The 25,051-nt window shown below is 69.2% G+C and overlaps 7 protein-coding genes and 1 long non-coding RNA gene across 12 annotated transcripts; 3 read left to right on the top strand and 5 right to left on the bottom strand.

Annotated features, from left to right (window-relative positions):
- Positions 1–92: 92 nt before the first annotated feature.
- Positions 93–2,028, bottom strand: LOC137858051 (membrane-spanning 4-domains subfamily A member 15-like). 2 transcript variants are annotated; one of them, XM_068685443.1, is made up of 7 exons: positions 1,873–2,028; positions 1,626–1,796; positions 1,367–1,486; positions 1,084–1,143; positions 592–747; positions 391–510; positions 93–300 (listed from the first exon to the last, which is right to left on the bottom strand). In XM_068685443.1, the coding sequence occupies exons 2-7, from the start codon at positions 1,791–1,793 to the stop codon at positions 292–294; spliced, it is 633 nt and encodes a 210-aa protein (XP_068541544.1). In that variant the 5' UTR covers positions 1,794–1,796; positions 1,873–2,028; the 3' UTR covers positions 93–291. The 2 variants fall into 2 exon arrangements, with proteins under 2 accessions (XP_068541544.1, XP_068541545.1); XM_068685444.1 differs by having other exon boundaries at positions 1,084–1,140; positions 1,626–1,993.
- Positions 2,029–5,276: 3,248 nt separating this feature from the next.
- On the bottom strand, positions 5,277–8,239 carry LOC137857305 (membrane-spanning 4-domains subfamily A member 12-like). 3 transcript variants are annotated; one of them, XM_068683612.1, is made up of 7 exons: positions 7,643–7,981; positions 7,114–7,233; positions 6,913–6,969; positions 6,402–6,533; positions 5,932–6,045; positions 5,777–5,860; positions 5,277–5,671 (listed from the first exon to the last, which is right to left on the bottom strand). In XM_068683612.1, the coding sequence occupies exons 1-7, from the start codon at positions 7,730–7,732 to the stop codon at positions 5,651–5,653; spliced, it is 618 nt and encodes a 205-aa protein (XP_068539713.1). In that variant the 5' UTR covers positions 7,733–7,981; the 3' UTR covers positions 5,277–5,650. The 3 variants fall into 3 exon arrangements, with proteins under 3 accessions (XP_068539713.1, XP_068539710.1, XP_068539712.1); XM_068683609.1 differs by having other exon boundaries at positions 6,913–7,233; positions 7,643–7,992; XM_068683611.1 differs by lacking the exon at positions 5,277–5,671 and having other exon boundaries at positions 5,829–5,860; positions 5,932–6,038; positions 6,913–7,233; positions 7,643–8,239.
- A 525-nt stretch (positions 8,240–8,764) lies between these two features.
- LOC137857560 (zona pellucida sperm-binding protein 3-like) lies at positions 8,765–11,266 on the bottom strand. Its single transcript, XM_068684226.1, is given in 13 exon segments — positions 8,765–9,181; positions 9,256–9,387; positions 9,457–9,628; positions 9,707–9,818; positions 9,911–9,933; positions 9,935–10,002; positions 10,005–10,082; positions 10,160–10,222; positions 10,225–10,262; positions 10,342–10,403; positions 10,405–10,455; positions 10,814–11,187; positions 11,254–11,266. Coding segments are annotated over 13 exon segments (1,398 nt in total). The 3' UTR covers positions 8,765–8,969.
- A 590-nt stretch (positions 11,267–11,856) lies between these two features.
- On the top strand, positions 11,857–14,005 carry CBLIF (cobalamin binding intrinsic factor). Its single transcript, XM_068683608.1, has 8 exons — positions 11,857–12,088; positions 12,179–12,358; positions 12,522–12,665; positions 12,761–12,904; positions 12,980–13,384; positions 13,462–13,606; positions 13,689–13,807; positions 13,896–14,005. The coding sequence occupies exons 1-8, from the start codon at positions 12,007–12,009 to the stop codon at positions 13,955–13,957; spliced, it is 1,281 nt and encodes a 426-aa protein (XP_068539709.1). The 5' UTR covers positions 11,857–12,006; the 3' UTR covers positions 13,958–14,005.
- A 402-nt stretch (positions 14,006–14,407) lies between these two features.
- MRPL16 (mitochondrial ribosomal protein L16) lies at positions 14,408–15,809 on the top strand. The gene is made up of 4 exons (XM_068683607.1): positions 14,408–14,504; positions 14,869–14,931; positions 15,015–15,163; positions 15,292–15,809. The coding sequence occupies exons 1-4, from the start codon at positions 14,462–14,464 to the stop codon at positions 15,775–15,777; spliced, it is 741 nt and encodes a 246-aa protein (XP_068539708.1). The 5' UTR covers positions 14,408–14,461; the 3' UTR covers positions 15,778–15,809.
- A 93-nt stretch (positions 15,810–15,902) lies between these two features.
- Positions 15,903–19,228, bottom strand: STX3 (syntaxin 3). Of its 2 annotated transcripts, none has more exons than XM_068683606.1 (11): positions 18,969–19,228; positions 18,246–18,326; positions 18,070–18,169; positions 17,891–17,965; positions 17,735–17,802; positions 17,233–17,341; positions 17,039–17,112; positions 16,810–16,944; positions 16,494–16,604; positions 16,280–16,380; positions 15,903–16,193 (listed from the first exon to the last, which is right to left on the bottom strand). In XM_068683606.1, the coding sequence occupies exons 1-10, from the start codon at positions 18,996–18,998 to the stop codon at positions 16,303–16,305; spliced, it is 861 nt and encodes a 286-aa protein (XP_068539707.1). In that variant the 5' UTR covers positions 18,999–19,228; the 3' UTR covers positions 15,903–16,193; positions 16,280–16,302. The 2 variants fall into 2 exon arrangements, with proteins under 2 accessions (XP_068539707.1, XP_068539706.1); XM_068683605.1 differs by having other exon boundaries at positions 15,903–16,190; positions 18,969–19,226.
- Positions 19,229–19,875: 647 nt separating this feature from the next.
- Positions 19,876–24,656, top strand: PATL1 (PAT1 homolog 1, processing body mRNA decay factor). Its single transcript, XM_068683603.1, has 17 exons — positions 19,876–20,029; positions 20,169–20,280; positions 20,378–20,667; positions 20,955–21,149; positions 21,232–21,333; positions 21,439–21,528; positions 21,625–21,839; positions 21,914–22,003; positions 22,174–22,357; positions 22,487–22,610; positions 22,699–22,796; positions 22,882–22,941; positions 23,028–23,176; positions 23,379–23,538; positions 23,689–23,844; positions 23,949–24,040; positions 24,135–24,656. The coding sequence occupies exons 1-17, from the start codon at positions 20,015–20,017 to the stop codon at positions 24,286–24,288; spliced, it is 2,286 nt and encodes a 761-aa protein (XP_068539704.1). The 5' UTR covers positions 19,876–20,014; the 3' UTR covers positions 24,289–24,656.
- Positions 23,300–24,141, bottom strand: LOC137857303 (uncharacterized). The gene is made up of 2 exons (XR_011097045.1): positions 23,970–24,141; positions 23,300–23,594 (listed from the first exon to the last, which is right to left on the bottom strand). It is a non-coding gene; the product is annotated as an uncharacterized lncRNA (long non-coding RNA).
- Positions 24,657–25,051: the final 395 nt, after the last annotated feature.

Below are 25,051 nucleotides of genomic sequence, written 5' to 3'. Positions count from 1 at the left end.
GGCAGCGGCTTCACCCCCCCCCCCCCCAACACCACCACCACCGTCCCGGTGCTCGCCCCCCCCGCGGGCACGGAGAGACGCGAGGCGGCGGCTGGGGGTGGGGGGGGCGTTTATTGGGGGTCCTGTGGGGTTTCTGCTGAGGCTTCGGGGCCTGGGCCTGCTCCGTGGGGCCTGGGCCTGGGCCTGCTCCGTGGGGCCTGGGCCTGGTCTGTGGGGCCTGGGCCTGCTCCATGGGGCCTGGGCCTGGTCTGTGGGGCCCAGTCCCGCTCCGTGGGCCCGTGCCCGGTCCCGTTACAGCGCCTGTGGGGCAGAGGCGGAGGAGGCCGTGTCCAGGCCGTGCCCAGGCCGTGGGGGGCACAGGGGGCACGGGGGCCTTGTGGCGCCACTCACCATGCGTGTGTAGCTGTGGCTCCTCACGGCCGAGCAGCCGAAGGCCAGCGCCGCCACCGCCGTGCAGAACTCAAGCAGGCAGAAGAGCACCGCCACGGCGTCCAGCCCGTTGCTCAGCGCCTGCCGGCAGCGGGACCCCCGGGGCTGGCAGCTCGCCCACCGGCAGCTCCCGGGGCCCCCCTCCGTGCCCCCCAGCTGTACCTTGGTGTTGGGGTTGAAGCACCACTCCCGCCGCAGCTGCAGCAGCGGGCTGCCGGTGCAGCCGGGGACGCTGCGGGTGATGGCCGTGGCGTGGATGAGGGTGGCCGCCAGCGTGCTGAGGATGACCCCGGCGTTGAGGACGCAGCAGGCCTTCACCTGCAACGGGTCGCAGCGCGCCGGCCGCCGGCACTCAGTGGCACCGTGCGGCTGGCACTCGGATGCCTGCCCTGCCTGGAGAGCCAGCGAGGGGACAAAGCCGCGGGAGAAGCCGCTTCGAGCAGCGCCACCCTTTGTGACGCTTCTCCTCCATCATCCGAGCGCAGCGTGGCCAGGCCTCCTAGATGCCCTGAAGGCTGAAGGCTCGGCCACACGCTGCTCGGTGCGCGGAGCTGGGCACCTCCAGGGGTGGGATGAGCCCTCGGTGCACGCCCGCGGGGGTCCTAGGGGCTGCTGGGGTAGGCAGGGGTGGCAGAAGCAACGCAAAGCTCTTACCAGCAGGATGTTCTCTCTTTTGTCACTTTCCACTAGGAGAGAACCTGAGACCAGGAGCTGCTCGGGAAAGAGATGAAGGAGAGGGTCAGCAGCATGGCCACGCCATCCTGGAGCCCCACTGGTGTTTGGGTCTGCCCTCACGAGCCCTCCATCCCCAGGGGGCTGTGGGTGTGAGATGAGGGCGTACGAGGAGACCCTGGTGACCCGGGGATCTGCCCCTAGCAGCAGATCCCCTGGGATCTCTCAGGTGGTGAGGGGCTGAACCCCGGCGTGCCCTGCTTACCAGGACCCCGAGCCAGAAGAGGATCCCGCTGGCCACGGGGAGGGAAAAGTCCCTGTGCTCCGCCGCAGTCAGGATGATCCCGAAGCAGAAGTGAATGATGCCGGTGACGATGTGGATGGTCTGGGAAAGGACAAGGGAGAGGGATGCCCAGGCACTGTGTTGGCGAGGATGGGCATCGCCGTCAGCCCTGTCCCACCCCTATCCTGCTGCCACCGGCATGGCACAGAGGGGCTTTGTCCCCGGGACACCGCGGTCTCACCCCCAGCAGTTTGGGCTGCGATTTTCTGAAACCCTTGACTTGGAACGAGGACACGGTGGGCGCAGGCGGCACGGAGCTGGAGGCCAGCTGGGCCGCACGCGGGTCCGTGGCCGGGATGACCTCCGTGATGATCCTCACGCCGCCGGAGTCCGTCACCGTGGCTGCCATGGCCTGCGGGCAGAGCAGGGCTGGGGAGGCTGTAGGATGGGGTCCTGGGGACACCCCGTGGTACAGCCCTGCCCCACACCTCGCTCCAGGCTCGCCTCACTGCTCCTGCCAGCGGTCCCAGTCCCCCTGCGGGTTTGCAGGAGCAGAAGCTGGCTGGGGAGCGCGGCCCCGCTGCCCTTTGCTCCCCGCAGGAAGTTTGTTCATGGAAATCCCGTCAGGCCCCTCTTGCTCAATGAGGGGGCTTTGCCAACAGGAGGGACAGAGGCTGCGAAACCCACACACGTGTGAGCCCGAGGTGGGCACCCCCGCGCGGGGCTCGGCGTGCTCCAAGCCCTGCCCAGGCTGCCTCCTGCCCACAGGCCCTCGGCTCATCAGCCCTGTAATCAGCTGCCTGCCAGAGCCCCGTCTGCCTGCCCCGGGGCTGCACAAATACCTAAGGCTGCCAGTCGCCCATCCCAAGTATTTGGCTCCTCGGGCAGCTCCTTACAGCTGCTGTGAGGTGTCCAGCCCCGGTGCTTTCCTCCCGGGGGGAAAAGGGAGTGAAACAGGGCTCGGTGCAGACATCGCAAACCCTGTCAGTCCGCGGAGGCGCTCAGGGAGCTCCCCTGCTGCCCTTTGGTGTGTTTCAGGGTTCTCCTTCCCTCCCGGCTGCCCTGACCCCGCGGGCCTGTCCCCGCTGACAGCAGCCCACCCGCAGGCGCGAGCTGGGGGGCTCGCTCCCCTTCCAAAGGGAGAGGGGATGCGGTTGTTTCCGCTAGGAAATGAGAGCTCAGCCTGGGAACGCAGCCACTGCACATGGCGAGAACTCCCGGGGGGCAGCTGGGGGGCCCCTTCCTCCCTCCTCGGGCCACCGGCTTCTGGCTCTGCCAGAAAACAGCCGCTTCCTCCCCGCCTGGAGGAGCAGCCGGGGTGGTGGGGACCCTGCTGCTGGCAAATCAGCACCCGTGGGACGAGCAGAAAGCGGGCCCCCACCCTGTTTCCTCACCTTCGCCTGCAGGCAAAGCACGGCCACAGCCCCCCGGCTGGGTCCTGCCCCCTGTGACAGGCACGGGCAAGGTTTGGGGGGCAGTGGGATGCGTGGGAGCACTTCCCAAGGCCATTTTGTGGTGTTTCAAGCTGCCGGGCCGTGGTGAAATACACCTGAGCTGAGCACAGCCACCGGGCACACGCCCAGATGTGGGAATCTGCACAATCTCCAGCCTCAGCGCTCCCTCCGGGGCTCTCCGCAGCACGGCTGCAGCAGGCGGTGTTTGGGGCAGCTTTCTGATGTGCCTTTTTCTTTGCTTTGGCCCTAGAGGGAGCTGGGACACTTGCTCTGGTCTCGCTCAGCTTCCTCGGGCGGCCGAAGGCAGCACTGGGCTGGGAGCCCACGGGGATCAAGGGAGACGGGGACACCGGTGTCTGGGCAGCCACCTCGTGGTGCCCCCACGGGCACGGAGGGACCGGCAGCTCCACAACTCACTGCTGGGTTTGCGGAGACCCCAGGGCAAGGCTGCTCTGCCACACAGCCCCACAGGGCTTTCTTTTTTTCTGGGGACATTTCCAAAGGTTTCTGTGCCTGCCAGCGAAGATGCCCGGGTCTGGAAGCTCCCCACAGTGAGCTGGGCTGCGTCTCGCCTCGAGCTGCAGCTTTCCAGGAGAAACACGGGGACGGAGGAGTTGCAGCCCCGCTGGCTGTGCTCCTGACAGCTCCGAGTGCTCGGTTTGTGCCGGTGGGGAGGTGACACCGACGCCGATGCGCTCGTGCTGGCCGCACGCCCGCCGTGGCGGCACCCGGGAGGGCACGGCACAGCCCCCGTGGAAATGCCCAGATCCCGCTGTTAGCCTTGGAGCAGGCATGGTGTCCTCCACCGGGAGCAGCGGCTCGTGTTCCCAGCCGAAACCGCCCGCTACGGTGGATTTCCTCCCAAATCCACGTTTTCAGGCTCCTAAAGCATTCCTGGAGTTTCAGCCTTTCGGCCGGAAACAGCCGTGACCACACTCGGCCCAGCAGCAGGACTCGCTTAAGTGCCTTAAAACCCCGTTTCTGAAGGGGGGGCGGGGGGGAGCCGTGGAGAAAGCGCTCTTCCCTTTCTAAATAAAGCCAGGTCCAGCTGGGGATGGCAGGGGCCCAAGCTAGGATGTTACAATTTATTTTGGAAACCGCTGCCAGAGGAGGTGAAGCCTCGGAGCGCCTGGCTGAGCAGATGCGGGGAGGTGGCAAGCCCTGGGCGCCGCAGCCGTCAGCCCCCATCTGCCTCGCCGCTGGTACACGGCGACGTCGTTAAAGCCGGGATTTGCTCTCCCGACAGCTGGAAATCCTTCCCCCGCCTCCCCCCAGGCTCCCGGGGGGAGCGCAGGGACGCAGCCTGGGGGGCGCGGGTGCTGGGGAGCCCCCCCACGCCGAGCCAGCGCCTCGGCCAGCCTCCTTCCAAGCCAAATCCCTGCCTCTTCCAAGGGAAACAGAGCGTGAGGGTAATTGCTTTGCACAGAAAGTTTCTGCTTCCTGTGAAAGACTTTATATCCCCATAAAAATACCGATAGTCGATATTTGCCTTCTCTTCCAAGCTCGTGTTTCTGGCAGGGCCGTTACGGCACCGGCTCCTTAATGAGAAAGCCACGTTTTCTGGGGCAGGCTCCAGCTAACAGAAGAGCTGGCTTTTATCTCCGCCTGTCCCTGGGAAGACAGAGCAGCCCCACTGCTTTCACAGCAGACACGTGCTGCTCCGCGCTCCCCGTGCTCACATTGGCCCCGGACAGACCCCTCAGACTCCCCCCACTGCTAACCTAGACTGCAGGGACCCCCCTGGGCCTAAAAAGCAAGGGCACCCCAAAGAGCAGCTCCTGCCCCGTGCACGTGGACACGGATCCCCTGCGTACCCAGCCCCCTGGAACCTGCTGCTCGCTGTCCCAACCCCACAACCTTCCCCCACCTCCCTCCCCAGGGGTTTTTAAGTCTGCAAAATCCCCAGAAGAGCCTTAAAACACGTATTCCTGCCCAAAAAGCTGCAAGTGTAAAGATTCAGGAGCCCCGTGGTGTTGCTGTGTCAATGCCCAGAGAGCTCAGCCCAGCACAGGGGGGGTGTATGGGGACCCCATGGGACAAGGTGAGGGTGGTGGCCACGGGTTCCCAAAAACGCCGGCACGGAGCTGTGTGGACAGAGGGGTTCGTGCCTCAGGAGGAGCCAGAGTTTAATGCACTGTGACCGCAGCGCGAGCGGTGAGAGCCTCCCCTTCCGCGCTGCCTCCCTTCTCTGGGGCTTTTCCTCCCGAACCGGCTCATTATTTTTTCAGAGCTGGGAACAGAAATAACTGACAGCAAGTGAATAATCCATGAGGTTCTGGCTGAGCGGTGTGAGCACGGGGAGGGGTTGCTGAAACAAAAAGGAAAATACAGAACTCGACCCAAAACCGCTCCTGAGCTGTGGCACGGCTCCGGCTCCTCACCTGACGGCCAGCAGCTGCCACGGGGCAGCCCCAGGGCTGAAAAACACCCCCCAAAAAGAAGCAGAGCCTGGCCCAGCCTCAGCATTTATTTCCAAGACACAACAAAGCCGGAGCAATACGAGCCCGGCTGCTGCACAGCCTCCAAGATAGCAGCGGCACCGCTGCCCTCAGGGGGTCCAGGCCCCCAGCCCCAATGCCCGGCCCACCCCACAAAGCGCAGAGCCCCCAGAGCAGCCCCCCATAAGGGTGAGCCAGGGGCAGGGATGAACCGAGAGTCACCAGCAGGCAGGAGGGAGGGGGGCAAGCTCAGCGGTGGGGCTGGGGGCTACCAGCACGCCCCAGCCCCCCAAGAGGGGGATGCACCAGCTGCAGGTGGCTTCGGGGGCACCAGGGGACCCGGTGCCACTCTCAGGGACATCCTCAGGGCCTGACTACACTTCAGGGGCGACCAGCTGCAAAATAGAGAAGCACAGGGAGATGGATGCCACTCAAGGGTAAGGGGGGGACCCCCAGCACCTGAGGGGGCTGGGGACCCCCTCTGCGGGCCCCTCGGTCACCTCAGTGTAGCTGGGTGGCTGCGGCAGCTCCGCCGGTGGCACGGCCAAGTCTGGCCGTGTGGCGCTGGGCACGATCAGCATGGCCTGGGGAGGGAGAGAAAAGGGTCAGCGCTCAGCCCTGCAGGGGTTGAACCCCCACGCTTCGCCCCCCTTACCTCGTTGGAGCTCAGGCGGGTTGCCCGGCACCAGAAATTGGCGGTGGCCACGGCAATGCAGAACTCCAGGATGGTGAAGATGAGCAGCACGATGGAGATGCCGTTCCCTGCGAGCTCCAGGGTGGGGAAAGCACCATCAGCAGAACCCAGGCTCAGCAGGGCAGACCCCACCCCGCATGTCAGGGCCAAGGGTTTTCCCCTCCCCATCTCCCCCAGGTCCCAAACACGGCAGCTGAGCCTTCGTGGGCACCAAGGTTTTGCCCTGTGCCCTTCGCCTTGCCACTTTCATGGTGCACAGATGGAACCGGGCACTTCCAGGCTGCCTGACCCCACCGGGTGGGCAGCACCAGCCCTGGGCTCCCCAAGGGGGCCGGGAAAGAGCCCCATGGCTCAGGAACGAAGAGAGGGAGAGGGTTCCCAAAAGGCTGAATGGCACCCAGGTGGGGGAATTGAGGCACACCCCGGCTTACCAGGACGAGGTAGCTGTAGTAGTCGAAGCCGGAGCGGTACAGCCCGTTGAGGTTGAGGTCAACGATGAAGGCGACGATGCCCAGCAGCGCGAAGATGGCGCTGATGACGTTCATGGCCTGGCTGCCTTTCACCTGAGGGTGCGGGGAGGCTTTGGGGCTGGCGGCGAGCCCCTCCACCCCAAGCCCACAGCCCCGGGTAACGGCTCTGAGCCACCCCCAGCATCATCCCGAGCCACCCCCAGATCTCCCAGCGCTGGCACCGGGACCCCAGCACCCCCCGAGCCCCCCAGCGGCTCTGCTGACACAGCAAAAAGAGCTGGTTCCCAGCCCAGCCGGGTGCTTTTTTTCTTTCCCCTTGCCCATCATCCTTCCCTCAAATAGCTCATTTACAGAAATAGCCTCAGCACCGCTTCCAAACGGGGACACGGCTTCGCCCCAGCGGGGTTCGCCCATGCTCGTGCCGCTCCCCCCCCTCCTCCTTCCCCAAAATCGGGGCTGGGGGCACACTCACCGCGCACTCCGTGGGGCTCTTCTCTGCCCCGATGGAGAGGCAGCCCGAGATGATGAACTGCACCGGGAGAGAGGGGGCAGTCAGCTGCCGCCCCCCCAGCCCCACACAACACCCCCACAGCACAGGCATGCCCCCCGACCCCATCCCGGTCCCCAGATGGGGGGGGGGCACAGCAGGCAGCCCCCTCCCCGCGCTACGCACGGACACGCCGCCCAGGAAGGGGATCTCGCCGATGACGAAGACCGAGGTGTAGACGTTGGTGAGCGTGGTCAGGACGATCCCGAAGCCGATGTGCATGAAGCCCGTCATGATCTGGATGGTCTGAGCAGGGCGGGGGGGTAAGGGCTGTATCCCCCCCCCCTCCCCTGGGGCAGCCCCACAGCTCGGGGTGGGGGCAGAAATTGGCTTCAGCCCCATGGTGGAGCTCAAACCCCATAAGAGGGGAGGGGGTCCGGAACCCACAGACCCCGCACGGGGCAGTGCAAGGCATGGGGGGGGGGCAGGCAAAGAGCGCACACACCTCACCCCCACCCCAAATTGACTCCTCGGTGCTGGGGGGGATGTCCCCGTGCCCCCCCCCCCCACACACACACTCGGGGTCTGGCAGCCCCCACAGGGACACAGCCCCCCGGGGATGTTAAGGGAGGGGAATTGGGGAGGCGCAGCGAGGATAGGGAGGGGAGAAGGAAGGGGGCGAGCAGCGCAGCCCCCCCCCCCGGTTCCAACTCACCCCCATCACCCGGTTCTTGCCCTTGGGGAGGGTCTCTGCCGTGTACATGACGGCGCGGCTCCCCAGCCGCAGCGTCCCCATCCCCTGCATGGAGGCGGCAGGGGCAGAGCGGCCACCGGAGCCCCCCCGCCTCCATCTACACCCCCCGAATCCCCGTGCCCCCCCCTCCCCGTCCGTCCTCCCCCCCCTCCCCGCACCGACGGGCGCCGATTGGAGCCGCCCCGTGATGTCAGGGGCGGCCCCCGGGGGTGTGGGGGGGGTCTGGCAAGAGGGGGGGGCGTCCCGGTGCCCGGACCCTCCTACCGGAGGGGTACCCAGCGCCCGAGTGCCCCCCCGGTTCCCCCTCCCACCCTACCCACGCGTGGGCTGTGATGGGCACGATAAAGCCGGGACCCCCCCGCCCTCCCCGCATCGCAGCCCCCATCGCGCTGTTTACAACTCAAAAGGGAGAGAGGGGAAAAAAAATAAAAAATAAAAAGCCCTGCAGCGAGTTCCTGGAAGAAGGCTCCATCAAGGGCCATTAGGCGCAGGAACGTCTCCTCCCCTGGGCACCGCGCAGAGCCGAGCCCCCCCCAGCCAGTGCTGCCGGGGGGGGGGGGGCTGGAGCAGGAGCAGCCCCCCTGCACCCCCAGCCCAGCTGGAGCCCCCCGAACCCCCGCACCACAGCCCCCCGTGGGTGCCAGCTCTGCCCCCGGTTGCTGGAAAAGCCCCCGGAGGCAGGGCATAGTTGGCATCACCCCAAATCCCCCCCCCAGTGCCCCCCACAGCAGCTGTGTTGACCCAGCCGGTCACGAGCACCAGTACGTCCCAGTACATCCCAGTGCCAGCTCCTGGCCCCTGGCCCAGGGCCACCGTATGGCCTCGCCCTTGGGCTCCCGCTGTTTTGATCCCTCTCCGGGGCCACCCTGCCAGGAGCAGGAGCTGAGGGCTGGGCTGTAGGGGAGCAAACAGAGCCACTCGCTAATTAAACATCCCGCATTCCTTGGCCCGGCAGCCCTCACCTTGCTGTTGAGCAACAGCAGCCCCCCAAAGCGCATCCCCTGATGGGGACACAACCCAAAACTCACCCCTTCCCCACCAGAAGCCCCCTCTCTGCCCCTGGCACGGGCTGGAGCACCCCAGACAAGGGATGCTTCCTCTTTGGGTGCATTTTTGGACAGCACAGAGGGAAGCAAAGAGAAGTGCGAGCCCCTGGCACAGCGGGCAGCATGGGGTGCCCAACAGGATGTTTGGGGACACCAGAACAAGCCCCAGCACCCAGGGACACCCCCAAGACACCCCGCAGCAATCCATCTCCGTTCCACCTTTATTTCCAAAGCAGGCAGGCTCACACAGCAGCAGGGTCCCCTGGAGGAGCCTGGGCACCCTCAGCACCTGTAGGGGCCATGGCCACGGCACGGGGCTCCCCTGGTGCCACCGCCTGGCGCCGGCTGCAGTAGCGCCGCGCGGAGCAGTAGCAGCCCAGCGCGCCCACGGCGGCGAGGATGGAGCCCATGGCCACCATCACCAGCGTGGTGGCAGGAACGGGGAGCGCTGGCCCTGCGGGGACAAGCCAGGAGGTGAGGGGGCACAGGGGGGACCCCCGCACCCCACAGCAGGCTCCCTGCACTCACCTGAGTCCCTCTGGTCCCCGCGCAGCACTGGGGCAGAGGGGCGGCTGGACGGGGCTGTGCCATGCGGTGCCGTGGGTGCGCCGGGCGATGCCGAGAGCAGCCGCAGGCGGAGGCTGGCTGCACCCAGCAGTCCTGCAGGGAGATGCCGTGGGCAGCGCTGCGCTCACGGCGCCAGCACCATCCCATACTCCCAGCTCTTACCTGTGCCACCATCCTGCCGCCGCCGTCGGCCCCTGCAGCCACCCGGGGAGCCGCAGCAGGAGCAGTCGGCACCGTCCGGGGAGCGCCAGGCGGCTGCTGAGGGGTCGTAGGAGCAGGCCTTGCTGCCACCGGCCCCTGCCACCGCTGCCCGCAGGTGACAGCGGAGGAAGATCTGTGGGGACAGGCATCCTCCTGCCAGAACTGCCCCACATGGGACCCCGCCATCCATCCCCGCACCCCCGGCACGCACCTGGGGGCTGGAGGCGTTGGGGAAGAGGAAGGAGTCCAGCTGGAAGCGCAGCGCTCCGTCCCTGCGCTGCGGGAGGAACCGCGAGCGGCCCAGCCGCCCATCCAGCAGGCACCTGGGGGGGACACGGAGGGGACAAAGTGGGCACAGCTGCCTCCCCAGCATGGGCACGGCGCTACGCACACCCCCATCCATCCCCAAACTCACCCGCCATCCCCAATGAGCTGGTACGGACACCGGCGATGCTGTGCCAGGGCTGGCCACGCACTCATCCACGAAGACCCGGAGGGGCAGGCGCGTTCGGCAGCCACCGACGCCTGGATGTTGATCAGCTCGCCCAGCACGAAGGTGGGCAGGGGCAGGCGGGAGGTCCAGGACCCTGGGGACAGGCGGATGTGGGTGCCTGCTGCCACCCCCCCCCCGGGTGCCACAGGGTCCTGGGGCTGCAGCACTCACGGTCGTACGCGTCCAGGGCGAAGCGCAGGCGTCTCCGGTGGGCGACGGTGGAGCCGAAGGGATCCAGGTGGGCTGCACAGCCCCCGAGGAAGCGCTGCCCCTCCTGCAAGGCAGCACCCTGCAGCGGGGCAGGCTGCACACCTGGAGCAGGGCTCCTGGGGCAGGCAGGGCGCTGTGCTCACCTGGGGTAGCGGCACTCCACGGGGACGGAGAAGGGAGCGGGGCGAGCCGCGGGGCCCCGCAGCCAGCGGGCGGTAGCGGAGGAGGTTGGTGTAGCGGATGGTGTCCGGGAGGAGCTGCGGGAACCACAAGATGCAGGGCCAGAGGTGTCAGCAGGCTCAGTGCGGTGTCCCCTCCCTGCTCCCAGCACCCATTTTTGGGGGGAGCAAAGCTTTACCCGCCCTGCTGCGCCCACCCCAAATCCCAAACAGTGTCTCCACCCAGGCACAAGCACCCCAGCCCTCCAGGTTCTGCTGGATCCGCTCCTCAGGGAGCTCCCCTGCAGGTCGAGGAGCCAATGCGCTCACCTGGCACGACTCCCTTCCCACGACTCCCTTCCCACAGCTCCCAGCCCTCCCGTGGGGGCACAAATCCTCCAGACACCCCAAACGCCTCCACTGGGGACACACGGAGGTACCATTCCCATGCCCTCACCTGCAGGACGGTCCCGCAGGCCGTGAGGGGGTGCTCCAGCCAGTACCTGTCCCCATCAGCACCGGTCACACTGCAGCCAGAGCCCAGCCGCAGCTCCCTGAAGGCTCCAGCCCCCAGCAGCCCGGCCGGCACCACCACCGAGAGCCGCCCGCTGCCACAGCGCACCTGGACTGGGATGGGACAGGGAATGAACTGGGGGGGGCACAGCAGAAGGACCAGGAGACCCCCCCATTTACAGCCAGAGAAGGGATCCCCGCGGAGCTGTGATGCCCCAGAGCCTCTCCTAGGAGGAGGAGGGGATGCGGGGCTCCTGCTGAGGCTTCCCTCGCTCCACAACGCAGCCCCCCAGCTGCAGCCCTTAACACAAACCCACCCTGCAGGGGGAGAAAAATAAACGTGGGCACAGCCACCGTGCCCAGGGGCACCCCCTCGCCTCTTACCCAGGGCATCCATGCCCGGCTGTGGTCAGGAGGAGGAGCAGGAGCCACCTTGGGTCTCCATCACAGCAGAGAAGAGAGAGGGTGGGTGGGGGGGGGCCCTGGGGGCTTTTACACCTGGCCCGATGCCGGCTGCCCCAATGGGAGGGCGGGCGGTCCCCGCCGCCCCCTGCACCCAGCTGCACCCCATCACTGCCTGCCTCTGGCCCCACTCCTGCCCCTGCCCCCGCTCCCCGTCCTCCCCCTGGTCCCCTCCCTGTCCCCATCCCAGCGACATCCCCATCCCAACTTGGCGACACCCGGCCACATCCCAGCTTTTCTCCCTGGGTGGCAGAGGGAGATCTGCATGCACTGGAAGGGTCATTTTGGGGCCAGTTTGAGGGGGCAAGGGGTCATGGCACGGGCATATCAGGTAGGGCTGGTGCCAGGCACGGTGTCAGTGTCGGTGCCAGGCACGGTGTCGGTGCCAGGCACGGTCCCAGTGCCAGCTGGGCTCAGCCCAAACCTGTTGAGCTGGTCCCAGCCCCGTCCAGCCCAGCCCAGCCCCATCCTGCCGCACCACAGGCCAGCTGGTATCCTTGAAGCACCCTTGGGTGCCCGTGCCAAGCACGCAGATAAGCCACTAGGTGCTTGGTGGTGCCAGGACAGCGGGAGGGCGCAGAAGGTCCCCCCCTCTCCATTGGAGACAGCTTAAAAAGAGAGAGGGCGCGGCGAGGGACAGGCACGGCGCGGACTGCTGGCCCTGAGGACGGCAGGATGCTCAGCGCAGCTCTCAGCATCGGGGTGCTGCTGGCCCTGCTGGGCAGCGGGGCGGCAGGCACGGCTCCCCAGGGCTGTGGTGAGTGCCAGACCTGTCCCCGGGGACGCTGGCGGAGGGCACGAGGTCTCGGGCAACGTCCCAGCGAGCCCCTGCTCCCTCTCGCCCCAGACATCCCGCCCCAGGAGCTCACCCGGATGCTGCAGATCCTGGAGAAATCGGTGGCAGAGTCCGAGGTGCCGAACCCCAGCGTGCTGCTGGCCTTCAACCTGGCCGGGGCCACCGGCAGCAACGCCCGGCAGCAGCTGCTCAAGGAGATTGAGGAGGACGCAGTGAACAGAGCACATAAAGGTAGGGGGGGGCTCGGGGGGCAGCCCTGCACCCTGCCACCCCCGCTGGCACCGGAGCTGTGGGGCCGGCTGTTTTCCCCCTGCCGGTGGCTGCTCGGCCCCTCTGGGGTCAGGGTCCCTGCTTTGGGCACCCCGCACGCCCCGGCTGCTTTCTGTCCCCACAGACATGTCCTCGGGCCAAGTGGCCCTGTACACCCTCGCCCTCCTCTCCTCCTGCCGCGACCCCCAGCACGTCGAGTCACAGGGGCTTAGCGTCAACCTGAGCCAAGTCCTGGACCAGAAAACCCGCAAGGAGGTGGCCAGACTGGGTACGGGGGCTGAGGAGGGCAGGGGGCGGCGCAGGGACCCCGCTCCCCGCCCCGTGCCGCCCCTCCGTGGGCTCACGGCACCCCGCTGCTTGCAGAGAAGGACGGCGTCCCGCTCACCACTCTGTACAGCGTGGGGCTGGACGTGCTGGCGCTGTGCTTGGCGAGGACGGGGGACTACGAACAGGACGCCATCCTCCTGGCCAAGCAGCTGCTGAGCTCCGGCAGCCAGATCGACGTGGGTAAGGGTCCCCCCAGCCCCCTGCTCCCGGTGGCTCCGTCCCCGCCGAGCGGGCGGTGACACCGGCGCCGTGCAGACACCCAGGCCATGATGGCGCTGGCGCTGGAGTGCGTGTACGACCGCACGGAGCTCCCTGACACACGGGGCCTGCTACAAGAGGCGCTGGAGGAGGTGTCCAAGGGCTTCCTCGACAAGCAGGAGGAAGGGGAGGGCGTGATCGGGAACATCTACAGCACGTCGCTGGCCATGCAGGTGCTGGAAACCGCCAGCAAGTTCTACGCCCCACGGCAGTGGGACTGTGCCCAGGCTTTCTCTGCCGTCTACAGCCACCAGCTGCAGCAGCCCATGGCTGTAGCCCAAGCGGTGCCAGCCCTGGTGCACAAACCCTACCTTGACGCTGCCAGCCTGGACTGCAGCGTCGTCGCCGTCACCATCCCGCAGCTGCCCCTGTCCCCAAGCCAGGCCACGACAGCTCAGGAAGGTACCGCCCCCCCCCCAGCCCCGCGGGGTGATGCTGTGGCTCTGCTGCAGCCCCCAGCCCACCCCTCTGCCCCCCAGGGCCCCCGATCACGGTGCACTACACCATCACCAACACCCTGAAGGGAAAGCCCTTCGAATTCTCCATCACCGTGAGCGTCCCGGCCGGCTCCACGCTGCTGGCTGTGCTGCAGGAAGCCGAAAAAGCCGATCCCAAGGAATTCAGGTGAGCGCTGGGGGCGGCGGGCGCTGCTGCAAGCACCCCCCCCACCTCCGGCCCCGATCCCACCGCCCGGCCTCGCCCGCAGCTTCGAGACGAAGGCGACGTCGTGGGGCCCCATGGTGGTGTCCATCCACGGGCTGGCGGGCAGCGAGAAGGACAGAACCTTCTGGGAGTTCTTCAGCGGCACCGACTCGCTGCAGGAAGGTGGGCAGCAGCCGGGGGGGTGCCCGGCGGGGGGCCGTGCCGGGGAGGAGCCCAGCGGCTTGGCCTCACGCCCGTGCTCCCCCCACAGGGGTCGGCACCTACAAGCCGCAGGACGGGGAGCACATCAAGGCCGTCTTCAGCAAATACTGATGCCACCAAGCAGCACCGCGGCGTCAATAAAGAGCCATTTGCAGCACAGCTCTCTCCGCGTCCCCTTATGGCTGCGCCTCGCGGTCTCTCTCCCCTCGGTGGGGGCAGCGGGACGGGGACGGGGCCCCTCGGGGGAGCGGGGTGCAGGAGGAGGCTGTGCCGGGGGCTCTGCTGCCTGTGGGAAGCCCACGAAGCATCAGTTCGTCAAGGACTGCATCCCGTGGGTGGGACCCCACAGCATGGGGGACGAGAGTGACCGAGAAGGAGCGGCAGAGAAGAAGTGCTGTAGATGACCATAACCCCCATTCCCCCGTTCCGCTCGGGGGGAGGAGGTGGAAGAGGGTGGGGGGGGAGGAACCCCAAGGAGGGGAACCGAGCGCTGCCGGAACCTAAGTGCCGGGGCTCGCCGAGCAGGGAAAGGGGACGGAGCGGCGGAAGTGCGCCCCGCCGGGCGGCTCAGGGGGACGGACCCGGATGGCGGCGCCCTGAGGGGCACTTCCGGACATGGGGTGGTGGCGGCTGGCGCGGCCCGCGGCGGCCGGGGGAGGTCGGGGGGAACGGGGGGCACCGGGGGGCACCTGGGGGGACTGGGGAGTGACCGGAGAGGACCGGGAGGGGCCGGAGGGACCGAGAGGGGCCGAGAGGGGCCGGGGGGGGGGGGCTGGGAAGGGCTGGGGGGGGCAGGAGGTGACTGGGGGGGGGCCGGGGGGGCACCGGAGGGTACCGGGAGGGACCGGGGGAGGCCGGGGGGGAACCGGAGGGGGCTGGGGAGAGCCGCGGGGAACCGGAGGGGGCCAGGGGGGACTGTGGGGGTCGGGGGGAGGCTGTGGGGGGCCGGGCGGGGCCCTCCCGGGGCTGCCGGTACACGCGGCCCCCCCCCGGTGCCCGCCGTGACCCCGCTGTGCCCGCAGGTGCCGCCGGCACCGCTCCCCGCGCGGCCCTCAGGAGCTGGGCGATGCCCCCGGATTACAGCGGTAAGGGCTGGCGGGGGGCGGGGGGTGGGGGCAGGGCCCGGTGCCCGGTGCCGGGTGTGGCGGTGAGCCCCCTGTCCCCGTAGGGGTGACGCTGCCCGAGAGGCCGAAGCTGAAGTTCATGGAGAAGGTGCCGGCCGTGCCCAAGGTGCGGCGGGAGCCACGGCGGCTGCGGGACATCCGAGGACCCTCCCGGGAGGCCACCGAGCTGACACAGGGGCAGTACGGGATCCTGGTGAGCAACAGGGCCGGCAGCCGGGGGACGTCACCACGAGGCTGCTGCCCCCCAGCGTGGGGGGAAGGCGGGGGCACCGGTGTGACGCAGCCCCCCGCGGCTGCCCCTCAGCGTGCGCCCTCCCGCAGGCGCTGGGGGGCGGCTACCTGCACTGGGGGCACTTTGAGATGATCCGGCTGACCATCGGGCGCTGCATGGACCCCAAAACCATGTTCGCCATCTGGCGCGTGCCCGCCCCCCGCAAGGCGGTGACGAAGAAGAGCCTGGGGCACCGCATGGGGGGCGGCAAGGGCCCCATCGACCACTACGTGACGGCGGTGAAGAGCGGGCGGCTGGTGGTGGAGGTGGGCGGGCGCTGCGAGTTCGAGGAGGTGGAGCCCTTCCTGGCGCAGGTGGCCAGGAAGCTGCCCTTCCCCGCCGTCCCCGTCAGCCGCCGCAGCCTGCAGGAGATGCGGCGGGAGGAGGAGGAGAGGAGGCTCAACAACCAGAACCCCTGGACCTTCGAGCGCGTGGTGGCTGCCAACATGCTGGGCATGCGCAAGTACCTCAGCCCCCACGACCTGGAGCTGAAGGGACGCTACTGGGGCAAGCACTTCCTGAGGCACAGGGTGTAGGCAGCGGGAATAAAACCTTTTTTGAGAACATACGTAGGCTGCTATGGCTCCTGGAGGCTCGCGCGTGGGGATGGGACAGCAGGAGGTGGCTGACGTGTGACCCCAGACAGCACCCCGGGGCAGGGCGTGGGCGATGCCTTTATTCAGAAGGAGGGGCCCGGTGCGGGTGCGGCACGTCTGAAGAGTGGCGACGCGGAGGGATGGCCGCGGGCGAGCTCCAAGCGAGAGGAGAGGAGAGCACAGCCTCCTCCTGCCGCCGCGCGGGGCTGAGCCCTGCGGCGGGAGGGAGCGGGAGCAGGGCAGGTGACCTGCAGTCCTCCGGGCTGCGGCGGGGCGGCGTCCGTGGGGCTTGGCAGGCGGGTCCCAGGGCTGGAGCCGCGGGCAGGATCATCCGGGCAGGAGGGGGAAGCCACCTGCTGGGGGGGGGGGCAGCAGGGGAGGTGGCTGCCCCCATCCCGGCGCCGTGTCCCCACCCGGGGAGGGCTGCCACCACCCCTGTCACCTGCAGGCAGCGTGCGGGGCCTCTCAGGCGAAGATGCTCCCGATGCTGGCGGCCAGGATGATGGCGAGGATGATGCAGCAGATCATGATCATGATCTTCTTCTGCGTGGGGGGGGAGAGAGCGGCGCTGAGTGTCACGGGGAGGGGGGCGAGGGGGTGGGAGGGGGGTCCGGGAGCGAGGCGGGGAGGGCGCCGTGGCCGCCGCTCCGTCTCACCCTCCTGGCCTCGCTCTGGTACTTCACGGCCTTCTTGGTGTCGGCCACGGCGCGCTCCACGAAGCCCACGGACTGGTCCATGTTGTTCTCGATGCGGTCGATCATGGCTCCCTGCGGGGAGGGGGGGCAGCAGAAAAAAGGGGGGTGGGAAGCACAGCGCGGCTCCTCGCATGGCTGGGGGCACGGGGCGCGCTCCCGGGAGGAATAGGGATGCTGCCCCCTCCCCGGGGACTCACGCGGGGGTCCCTGCCCGTCCCCGTCCTGTCCCATGTCCCACCCATGTCCCCGGTGCCCCCCCGGCCCCCCCGTGCCGTGCCTGGTTCTCCACCAGCATGGCGATGTCGACGAACATGTCGTGCAGCTCCTTGATGCTGCTCTCCAGCCGCACGATGTCCTTGTGCCGCCCCTCGATCTCGCTCAGCGCCTGCTTCGAGATCTGCGAGTCCACGATCTGCGGGGAAATTTTGGGGACGGGATCAATGGGGGGGGACAGGCCCAGCCCCCCTGTGTCCCCCCCGTGTCCCTCCATGCCCCCCCGGGCTCACCCCCGAGGTGAAGATGGCGGGGTTCCCGCTCTCCAGCATCTCCTCCAGCTCCTCGTCCGTCGTGTTCTTGCCGGCTGCGCGGGGTCAGGGCCACCACAGGCTGTGCCCGGGCCACCAAAAAAGGGGGCGGGGCATGTGGGAGAGGCCCCGCCCGTTTTTTTTGGGGGGGGGGAGGTAGGGGAAGGGGCACGCACTGATCTCCAGCTGGCGCTGGATCCGGCCCTTGCTGCGCTCTCGGAAGTCGACCTGTGCCTCGTTGTACTTGGTCATCACGTCGACGAACTTCCGAGACAGGACTGAGTGCTGCGGGCGGGACATCAGGATGGGGACATCGGGATGGGGACATCAGGATGGGGACACCCCGGGGGTGGTGTGTCCCACCCCAAGGGATGGGAGTGGGGGCACTGGGAGGGGGGCGTGGAGATGGGGACGCCTTGGGCACGGTGCCTCCCAGCCACAGGGAACAAGAAGTAGGGGCAGGGACGGGGACATTGGGACGGGGACACCCTGCCCACAGCATGTCCCAGCTGCAAGGACCAGCACCACGGACAGGGCCACGAGGCCGGGGACGCCCCCGGGCAGCGGGGACAGGAACCAGAGACGTGGATCCGGGGCCACCCAGGCAAGGCGCGTCCCCAGCGCCCGGGGGGTGACATCCCACCCCCGGGGGACAGGGACGGTGCCACCGGGCCTCACCTGGGACTTGCGTATGCGCAGGTCGGCGGAGGAGCGCTCCTCGTCCTGCTCGATGTTCCTCTCCATGCCTGCCAGCAGCGAGACCCCCCCACATCCATCAGGGCACCGCACGCCCCCCCGGGGACCCCTCCCCGTGCCGGGGCCGCGGCCGCTCACTCTTCAGCTTGTTGCGCACACTGTTGGCCATCTTCTTGATGTCGGCCGTGAGCTGCTCCAGCTCGTCTTTGGTCTCTGCAGGGACAGCAGGGCCTGAGCCGCCTGGGGGAGGGCACAGGGAGGGCACCCCCGGCCCTGTTTGTTTTTTTTTTTTTTTGGCACGGGGCCCCCCCACTCACTCTGCTCGGGGATGGGTGCCGAGAGGATGACGCTGTAGAGCTTCTTGGCCTCCTCCACGTTCTCCGAGATCTTGTCGATGTTCTGCCGGGTCTCCTCGATCTTTTTTTTGGGGGAGGTGTCAGGTTGGCAGCCCCCTCCCCAACCCCACATCTCTCCCCCCCAACCCCCCCAGCACCTCGGCGAAGAACTCGTCCATGAAGGCCGTGTTGTCCACGGCGATCTCCAGCTCGTCGGCATCGTCCTCTGCATCCTGCTTCTGGGGGGGGGCACCGGGGGGTGCTCAGGACACCCTGGGGACACCCCGAGGCGGGTCGGGGATGTGGGGAGGGGACATGGGGGACCCTGAGCAGGGAGGGGAGGGGAAGGGGGGTGTCCGGGTGCCATCGGTGTGGGCCGGGGGGATTAATGGGTACACGGTGAGGGGACGGGGCAGGGTCCCGGGGCACCCCGGTACGGGGCCCTACGGCACTGGGGGCTCCCCAAGGAGGCCTTCACCCCTCCCCCGACCCCCCCCACCCGGCGCTGTCCCCGCTGGGGTAAAAATATCGCTAATCCCCCCGCGCCCTCCCCAGCCCCTGATCCTGGGCGCTGGCTCCGTAATCCCCGCTAAATCCCGGCCCCACGGGGGGGGGCAGCGCGCCGTGGGGAGGGGCGGCGCCCCCAGACCCCCGCCACGCAGCGTGGGCCGTGGGACCCCACTCGTGCCCCGCACCCCCTCGGGAACCGGGGGGCTCAGCCCCACTCATCCCCCCCTCTCCCCCCCGTGCACCACCGTGGGGGCAGCGCGCACCGTCCGGGGGACGCCCCCCTCTCTCCCCCGTGTCCCCCCCCCACGCGTGTCGCCCCGCTCCCCACGCGTGTCCCCCCCCCCCGGCGCGTGTCCCCGCGGGTCGCCCACCGCCCGCAGCTGCTCCAGCCGGTCCTTCATGGTGCCCGCCGGCCGCCGCCGCCCCGCATCGGCCCCGCCGCCCCCCGGCCCCGCTAATCCCCGCTGACGGGCACGGCGGCGGCGCTCCGGGGCAGGGACGAGGCGGAGCCGCCCCCACCCGCGCCCGGGGGTGGCCCCGCGACGTGGAGCGGGAACGCGGGGGGGAAGCGAGGGCGTCGGGACCGAGGGGGGGGCGGCAGCACAACCGGGGGGGGGGCACGGCTGGGGATGGGGACACGTCCAGGGGGGCACGGATGGGGACAGGGGACACGTCCAGGGGGCAGGGCTGTGTGTATGGGACACGTCCAGGGGACACGGCTGGGGATGGGGACACGTCGAGGGGATGTGGCTGGGGACCAGGACACGGTGGGAGATTGTTGGTGGGAAGGGGTGACACCAGTGGGGACATGGCTGGGGGTAAGGGACATGTCCAGGGGACAGGGCTGGGGGTGTACATTCAGGGTAAGGGGCCACGGCTGCGTATGGGGACACGTCCAGGGGACAGGGCTGGGGCAGGGGACACGTCCAGGGGACAGGGTTGGGGATGGGGACACGTCTCGGGGGCACGGATGGGGACAGGGGACACGTCTAGGGGACAGTGACACGTCCAGGGGACAGGACTGGGGGGGCACATCCAGGATATGGGGCCATGGCTGTGTATGGGGACACGTCGAGGGGACACACCCAGGGGCCGGGGCTGTGCTGCGAGGCGGGGACACCCCGGGCACGGCGCGGCGGCGGGGGGCAGAAGGCGGCCGCGCAGAGCAGCACGGCGGGGGGGGCGCCGGGACAGCGGGGCGCAAAGCGGCGGCGGCCCCTTTAAGAGCAGCCCCGACGGGGAGGGGGGGGGGGGCGCGGCCCCTTTAAGGCTTCCCGGCGGGGGGGGGGGCCGCTCACGGCGCCCGCGCGCGGTGACGTCATGCGCGTGCGCCCGCAGCGGCGCATGCGCGGCGGGGCCGGAGCGGGCCGCGCGGAGCCTGCGGGCGGGGGGCGCCGCCGCCGCCTCCGCCGCCGCCATGTTCCGGTACCCGGTGAGCGGGGGGGGGCGGGGCGGGCCCGGGGGGGCCGGGTTTGGGCCCGGGGGTGGGCCCGGGGGTGGTTTGGGGGCCGGTCCCGGTCCCGGTGCGGGTCCCGGTGCCGTGGCGCTGAGCCGTGCCGCCGCCGCCGCAGTCCCCGGACGAGTGCCCGCTGGACGAGGAGGAGGACGGCTTCCAGGCGCTGGGCGAGGAGGACGAGGACATCGACCAGTTCAACGATGACACCTTCGGGGCCGGCGCCGTCGGTGAGCGCTGCCCCCGCTCCCTGCCCCCCGTCCCGCTGTGTCCCCAACCCCCCCCCCCCAGCCGCTCACCGCCTCCCCGCTGTCCCCCCCGCCGCAGACGACGACTGGCAGGAGGCCCACGAGCGGCTGGCGGAGCTGGAGGAGAAGCCGCGGGGCGCGGGGCAGCGAGCCCTGCCCGGCGGCGAGGACGCCGAGCTGCTGGGCGAGCCCGAGGACACGCTGGCGGAGCGGCTGACGCGGCTGGTGATCGACAGCGAGCTGGAGGACCCGGCCATCATGCGGGCCGTGCACACCAGGGCCCCCGGCACGCAGCCCGCCCCGCTCAACGCGGGCATCTGGGACGGCCCCGCCGTGCTGCGCCGCATCCGCGGGCCGCTGCTCGCTCAGGTACAGAGGGGGGGAGGCCCTCCCGGCTGCTGGAGGATGCTCAGGGAAGGGTTGGGGAGAGGCTGGGGTCTCTTGGTTTGTTCAGCTCACAGGGGAGCGGAGGGGCAGGCGCTGAGCTCTGCTCTCTGGGGACAGCGACAGGACCCGAGGGAACGGCATGGAGCTGGGACAGGGGAGGGTCAGGCTGGGGGTTAGGGAAAGGGTCTGCACCCAGAGGGTGGTCAAGCACTGGGACAGGCTCCCCAGGTCTGTTATCTCTGGGGCTTTTCCTCCATTTCCACTCGCAGGAGATGCCGTCGGTGTCCGTGCTGGACTACGCCCTGCCCCAGAGACCCCCGCAGGCTCGGGAGGAAGAGAGGGACCCCTCTGAGCGGGCGCTGCCCCGCCGCTCGTCCTCCCCCGTCATCGGCAGCCCCCCGGTGCGAGCGGTCCCCATCGGCACCCCTCCCAAGCAGGCGGCCGTGCCCAGTTTCAACCAGCAGGTACTTCCCCGAGGCCCGGTGCTGGCTGCGGGCTGCTGCGTGAGGAGCCAGCAGGCGAAACGCGTCATCTCCCTGCTCCTAGATCCTGTGCCCCAAGCCAGTGCACATCCGGGCCAGCATGCAGCAGCGCTACCCTGCTCCCTACGGCGAGAGGATGTCCCCCAACCAGCTCTGCAACGTACCGGTACCGGGACGCCCCTCGCTCCTCCCCGCCGCCGTTCCGAGCACCCCGGCTGCCTCGCCGTGCCAGGGCTGTGACCGGTGGCCCCGCTCCCTTCTTTTCCCTCAGAACTCCTCCCTGCTGGGCCACCCGTTCCCCCACAGCGTCTCTCCCGTCCTCAGCCACCTGCAGAGAGCGCAGCTGCTCGGAGGAGCCCAGGTATTGCCCTGCCAGGAGCCAGCCCCGTGCTGACCGAGGCCACCAGCCCTTTCCTTCCCCCCCTGGGGCTGATTAACGCTCCCCCCACCCCGCCAGGCCGGCCGGATGTCTCCCAGCCAGTTTGCCCGAGTCTCAGGCCTCGTCGGGAGCCCGCTGCCCTCCGTCAACCCCAAGCTGCTGCAGGGCAGAGTGGGGCAGATGATGTCTCCAGCCGGCGGCTTTCGTGCCTTCTTCGGGGCTGCCCCAGCTCCGCCGCCCCCATCGCAGCCGCAGCCCCCTCCAGGCCCCGCATCCCACCTGCAGGGCTTGAGGTAGGCGCCGTGCCCCTTTCCCCCGGGGCCACGCGCCTGCCCCATGCTCACCCCGAGCCCTGGGCTCCCCGCAGGCCCCAGCCGCAGATGTTCCGGCCGGACACGACCCACCTGCACCCCCAGCACCGCCGGCTCCTGCACCAGCGGCAGCAGCAGAACCGAAAGTGAGCAGCGGGGGTGGGCAGGAGTGCGGGGAGAGGGGCTGCCCGGCAGCGGGGAGGGCATCCCCCCTGCTCCGGGGGGCCCCGTGCTGCCGGGGCTAGCCTGTGCACCGCTCTCTGTCCCTTCCTGTAGCTCCTGTGTGCTCACGGGTGCCCTTCTTGCCTCCTGCCAGCCAGCACCGCAGCCTCAACGGCTCGGTGGGGGACCGAGGGGGCCACCGGGGCAGCCACCAGGAGCAGGCACGCAAAGACCCCTACGCCAACCTCATGCTGCAGCGGGAGAAGGACTGGGTGTCCAAGATCCAGATGATGCAGCTGCAGAGCACTGACCCCTACCTGGATGATTATTACTACCAGGTACGGGCGAGGCGAGCGGCGGGGAGGGCGCAGGAGTCATCCTAATCCTGTGGAAAATGGGGGCTGAGTGTTTTGTGCTGCCTGCTGTGTTTTTGGGGTCCCAACCTCTCCTCTCTCCCCCCTCCTCAGAACTACTTCCAGAAGCTGGAAAAATTGGCAGCGGCTGAGGAAGTCCACGGGGACGGCCCCAAGAAGGAGCGCACCAAACTCATCACCCCTCAGGTGGCCAAGCTGGAGCACGCCTACAAACCAGGTCAGCGCCCCTTTCACGGGACCCCCCCGGCTCTGCGGGGTGGGCGAGCGGCGTGCTGACCCCCCCCACGCCCCTCCTGCCCCTGCAGTGCAGTTCGAGGGCTCGCTCGGGAAGCTGACGGTGTCCAGCGTGAACAACCCGCGGAAGATGATCGACGCGGTGGTGACCTCCCGCGGCGAGGATGACGTGAGTCCTGCACACTCCTTGCGGGGTCAAGCCCCCCGCGGGGGGAGCTGCTGCACGCTGACCCGTTCCCTGTCCCTCCCGGCAGGAGACGAAGGAGAAGCAGGTCCGGGACAAGCGGCGCCAGACGCTCGTCACCATCGAGAAGGTGAGCAGCGCGTCCTGCGTCCCGCCCCTCCCGTGGGGCTGCTTCCTTCGGTCCCTACCCCCCGTCGATCGCCGTCTCTCCCGCAGACCTACAGCCTCCTCCTGGACGTGGAGGACTACGAGCGACGCTACCTCCTGAGCCTGGAAGGCGAGCGGCCGGCCCTGATGGGCGAGAGGAAGCAGAAGATCTGCGATATGTACGACAATCTGAGGGGCAAGGCGGCCGGGCAGGAGAGGTGAGCACACAGAGAGGCTGCAGCCCGTGGGCGCTCGCAGCAGCTGGTGCTGCTTCTAATCACGTAGGCGGGATGGACGCGGGGGTGTCACTGCTCTCCCCGTCCTTGTTTTTATTTCCTGTGGTGTCGGGGCGCCTCTGGGAACCCCCCGGGAGCGCTCTGGCACCCCGCTGAGTCAGCTCCTTCCTCCCCTGCGTGGCAGGCCGAGCGATGACCACTTCATGCAGATCATGTGCATCCGGAAAGGAAAGCGCCTGGTGGCACGCATCCTCCCCTTCCTGTCCCCCGAGCAGGCGGCCGACGTGCTCATGGCGACGGCCAGGAACCTGCCCTTCCTCATCAAGAAGGACGCTCAGGACGAGGTGGCTGTGCCGGGGCGGGAGGCTTAAAAAGGGAAACTACGAGCCTGAATTAAAGCCTGTGTAGTTTGGGGATACGGGGGGAGGCTGTCAGCACGCAGGGGGAGGATGCGGGGCTGGAGGGGCCTCTGACCTCTCCGCCGCTCCCCGCAGGTGCTGCCCTGCCTGCTGAGGCCCTTCTCGCACGTCCTGTACCACCTCCCGCTGGGGACGGTCACCAGCCTTGTGCAGCAGCTCACCAACCTACCTCAGAGCGCCACCGCGCCCGCGCCCACCAACCTGCACCTCGCTGCTGTGCTGCAAAACAAGGTGCGGCTCCCTGCCCCCCTGGGGCTGCCCTGCGCTGTGCAGCCCCCCCCCCCCCAAAAAAAAACCCCTCAGGGCCCCCCTGACGCCCGCTGCTCTCCCCGCAGTTCGGCCTGTCCCTGCTCTACCTGGTGCTGAGCCGCGGGGAGGAGCTGCAGAGCTCGGACACCAGCACGGAGCTGATGCAGGACAACCAGTGGTGAGCACCGGGGGGGGGAATGGGGGGGCTCCCCGGTGCCGAGGCCGGGCCGTGCCCTCCCCGTGCGCTCAGCCGTGTCCCCGTGTCCCCGCAGGACGGAGCTGATGCTGCTGGCGAGCCGGGAGCTGCTGCGGATCCCGGCGGCCGCCCTGGCCAAGCCGGTGTCCCCCCCCTCCAACCTGCTCTCCCTCTTCTCTCGCTACGTCGACCAGCAGAAGCTCAACCTGCTGGAGACAAAGCTGCAGTGAGCTGACCGGCGGCACCCCTGGGGGGGCACCGGCACCGGGGCTCCCCGTGGCTCCCCGCGGCTCCTCGGCACCGGGGCGGCCGGGCGGCTCCCCCCTGCCCCCGGTGCGGCTGGGGAGCCCGGCCCCGGGAGCCGCCCCCGCGCCTCTTTGCACACTCGCCTCGTCTTCCCCGCCACCCCCTCCTCCCCCCGGTGCGCGCGCGGGGCTCGTACCGGCACGCCGAGCATTTGCACAGCCGGGGCCCCGCGGCCGCGCCCCCCCCACCCCGGTGCCCGCCGCCGGGGCCGGGGCTCTGCCGGTTGCGCCCCGGCACCGTTTGTAACTTTCCATTTTTATAAGGATGTAAATAAAGAGCCTTGTGTACTGCCGCTGCCCTCCGGTCCCGGTCCCGGTCCCGGTCCCGGTCCCGGTCCCGGTCCCGGTCCCGGTCCCGGTCCCGGTCCCGGTCCCGGTCCCGGTCCCGGTCCCGGTCCCGGTCCCGGTCCCGGTCCCGGTCCCGGTCCCGGTCCCGGTCCCGGTCCCGGTCCCGGTCCCGGTCCCGGTCCCGGTCCCGGTCCCGGTCCCGGTCCCGGTCCCGGTCGCTTCGGGGTCGCGTCCCGGGGCGGGGCCGACGCGTCCAATCGGCGCGCGCGCTGACGTCACCCCCCGCCTTCCCCTCTCCTCATTGGCCCGCGGCGGAGACGTGCGCGCGGTGCAGCCAATCCCCGCGCGGCGCGAAGAGGGGCGGGCGCGGAGCCTCAGCTCGGCCAATGAGAAGCGCGGG

Source organism: Anas acuta, chromosome 5 (genome assembly GCF_963932015.1).
Source record: "Anas acuta chromosome 5, bAnaAcu1.1, whole genome shotgun sequence".
NCBI lineage: Eukaryota > Metazoa > Chordata > Aves > Anseriformes > Anatidae > Anas > Anas acuta.
This window is presented reverse-complemented; position numbering and strand designations above follow the sequence as displayed.

Coding starts and splice junctions, on each gene's coding strand:
- LOC137857305 (XM_068683609.1), bottom strand. CDS start 7,732: ATGCAGGGGATGGGGACGCTGCGGCTGGGGAGCCGCGCCGTCATGTAC. Junction 6,046..6,401: donor ACTACAGCTACCTCGTCCTG/GTAAGCCGGGGT, acceptor CCCACCCTGGAG/CTCGCAGGGAACGGCATCTC. Junction 5,672..5,776: donor AGCCACCCAGCTACACTGAG/GTGACCGAGGGG, acceptor TCTATTTTGCAG/CTGGTCGCCCCTGAAGTGTA.
- STX3 (XM_068683606.1), bottom strand. CDS start 18,998: ATGAAGGACCGGCTGGAGCAGCTGCGGGCG. Junction 17,966..18,069: donor GGCACCCATCCCCGAGCAGA/GTGAGTGGGGGG, acceptor CTGTCCCTGCAG/AGACCAAAGACGAGCTGGAG. Junction 17,113..17,232: donor CCAGCGCCAGCTGGAGATCA/GTGCGTGCCCCT, acceptor GACCCCGCGCAG/CCGGCAAGAACACGACGGAC.
- PATL1 (XM_068683603.1), top strand. Junction 22,004..22,173: donor CGGCAGCAGCAGAACCGAAA/GTGAGCAGCGGG, acceptor GCCTCCTGCCAG/CCAGCACCGCAGCCTCAACG. Junction 22,797..22,881: donor CCTCCCGCGGCGAGGATGAC/GTGAGTCCTGCA, acceptor CCCTCCCGGCAG/GAGACGAAGGAGAAGCAGGT.
- MRPL16 (XM_068683607.1), top strand. CDS start 14,462: ATGGGGTGGTGGCGGCTGGCGCGGCCCGCGGCGGCCGGGGGAG. Junction 14,505..14,868: donor GCCCGCGGCGGCCGGGGGAG/GTCGGGGGGAAC, acceptor CTGTGCCCGCAG/GTGCCGCCGGCACCGCTCCC. Junction 15,164..15,291: donor AGGGGCAGTACGGGATCCTG/GTGAGCAACAGG, acceptor GCCCTCCCGCAG/GCGCTGGGGGGCGGCTACCT.
- CBLIF (XM_068683608.1), top strand. CDS start 12,007: ATGCTCAGCGCAGCTCTCAGCATCGGGGTGCTGCTGGCCCTGCTGGGC. Junction 12,359..12,521: donor AGTGAACAGAGCACATAAAG/GTAGGGGGGGGC, acceptor CTGTCCCCACAG/ACATGTCCTCGGGCCAAGTG. Junction 12,666..12,760: donor CAAGGAGGTGGCCAGACTGG/GTACGGGGGCTG, acceptor CGCTGCTTGCAG/AGAAGGACGGCGTCCCGCTC.
- LOC137858051 (XM_068685443.1), bottom strand. CDS start 1,793: ATGGCAGCCACGGTGACGGACTCCGGCGGCGTGAGGATCATCACGGAG. Junction 1,144..1,366: donor TCTTCTGGCTCGGGGTCCTG/GTAAGCAGGGCA, acceptor CTCTTTCCCGAG/CAGCTCCTGGTCTCAGGTTC. Junction 511..591: donor GCTTCAACCCCAACACCAAG/GTACAGCTGGGG, acceptor CGCTGCCGGCAG/GCGCTGAGCAACGGGCTGGA.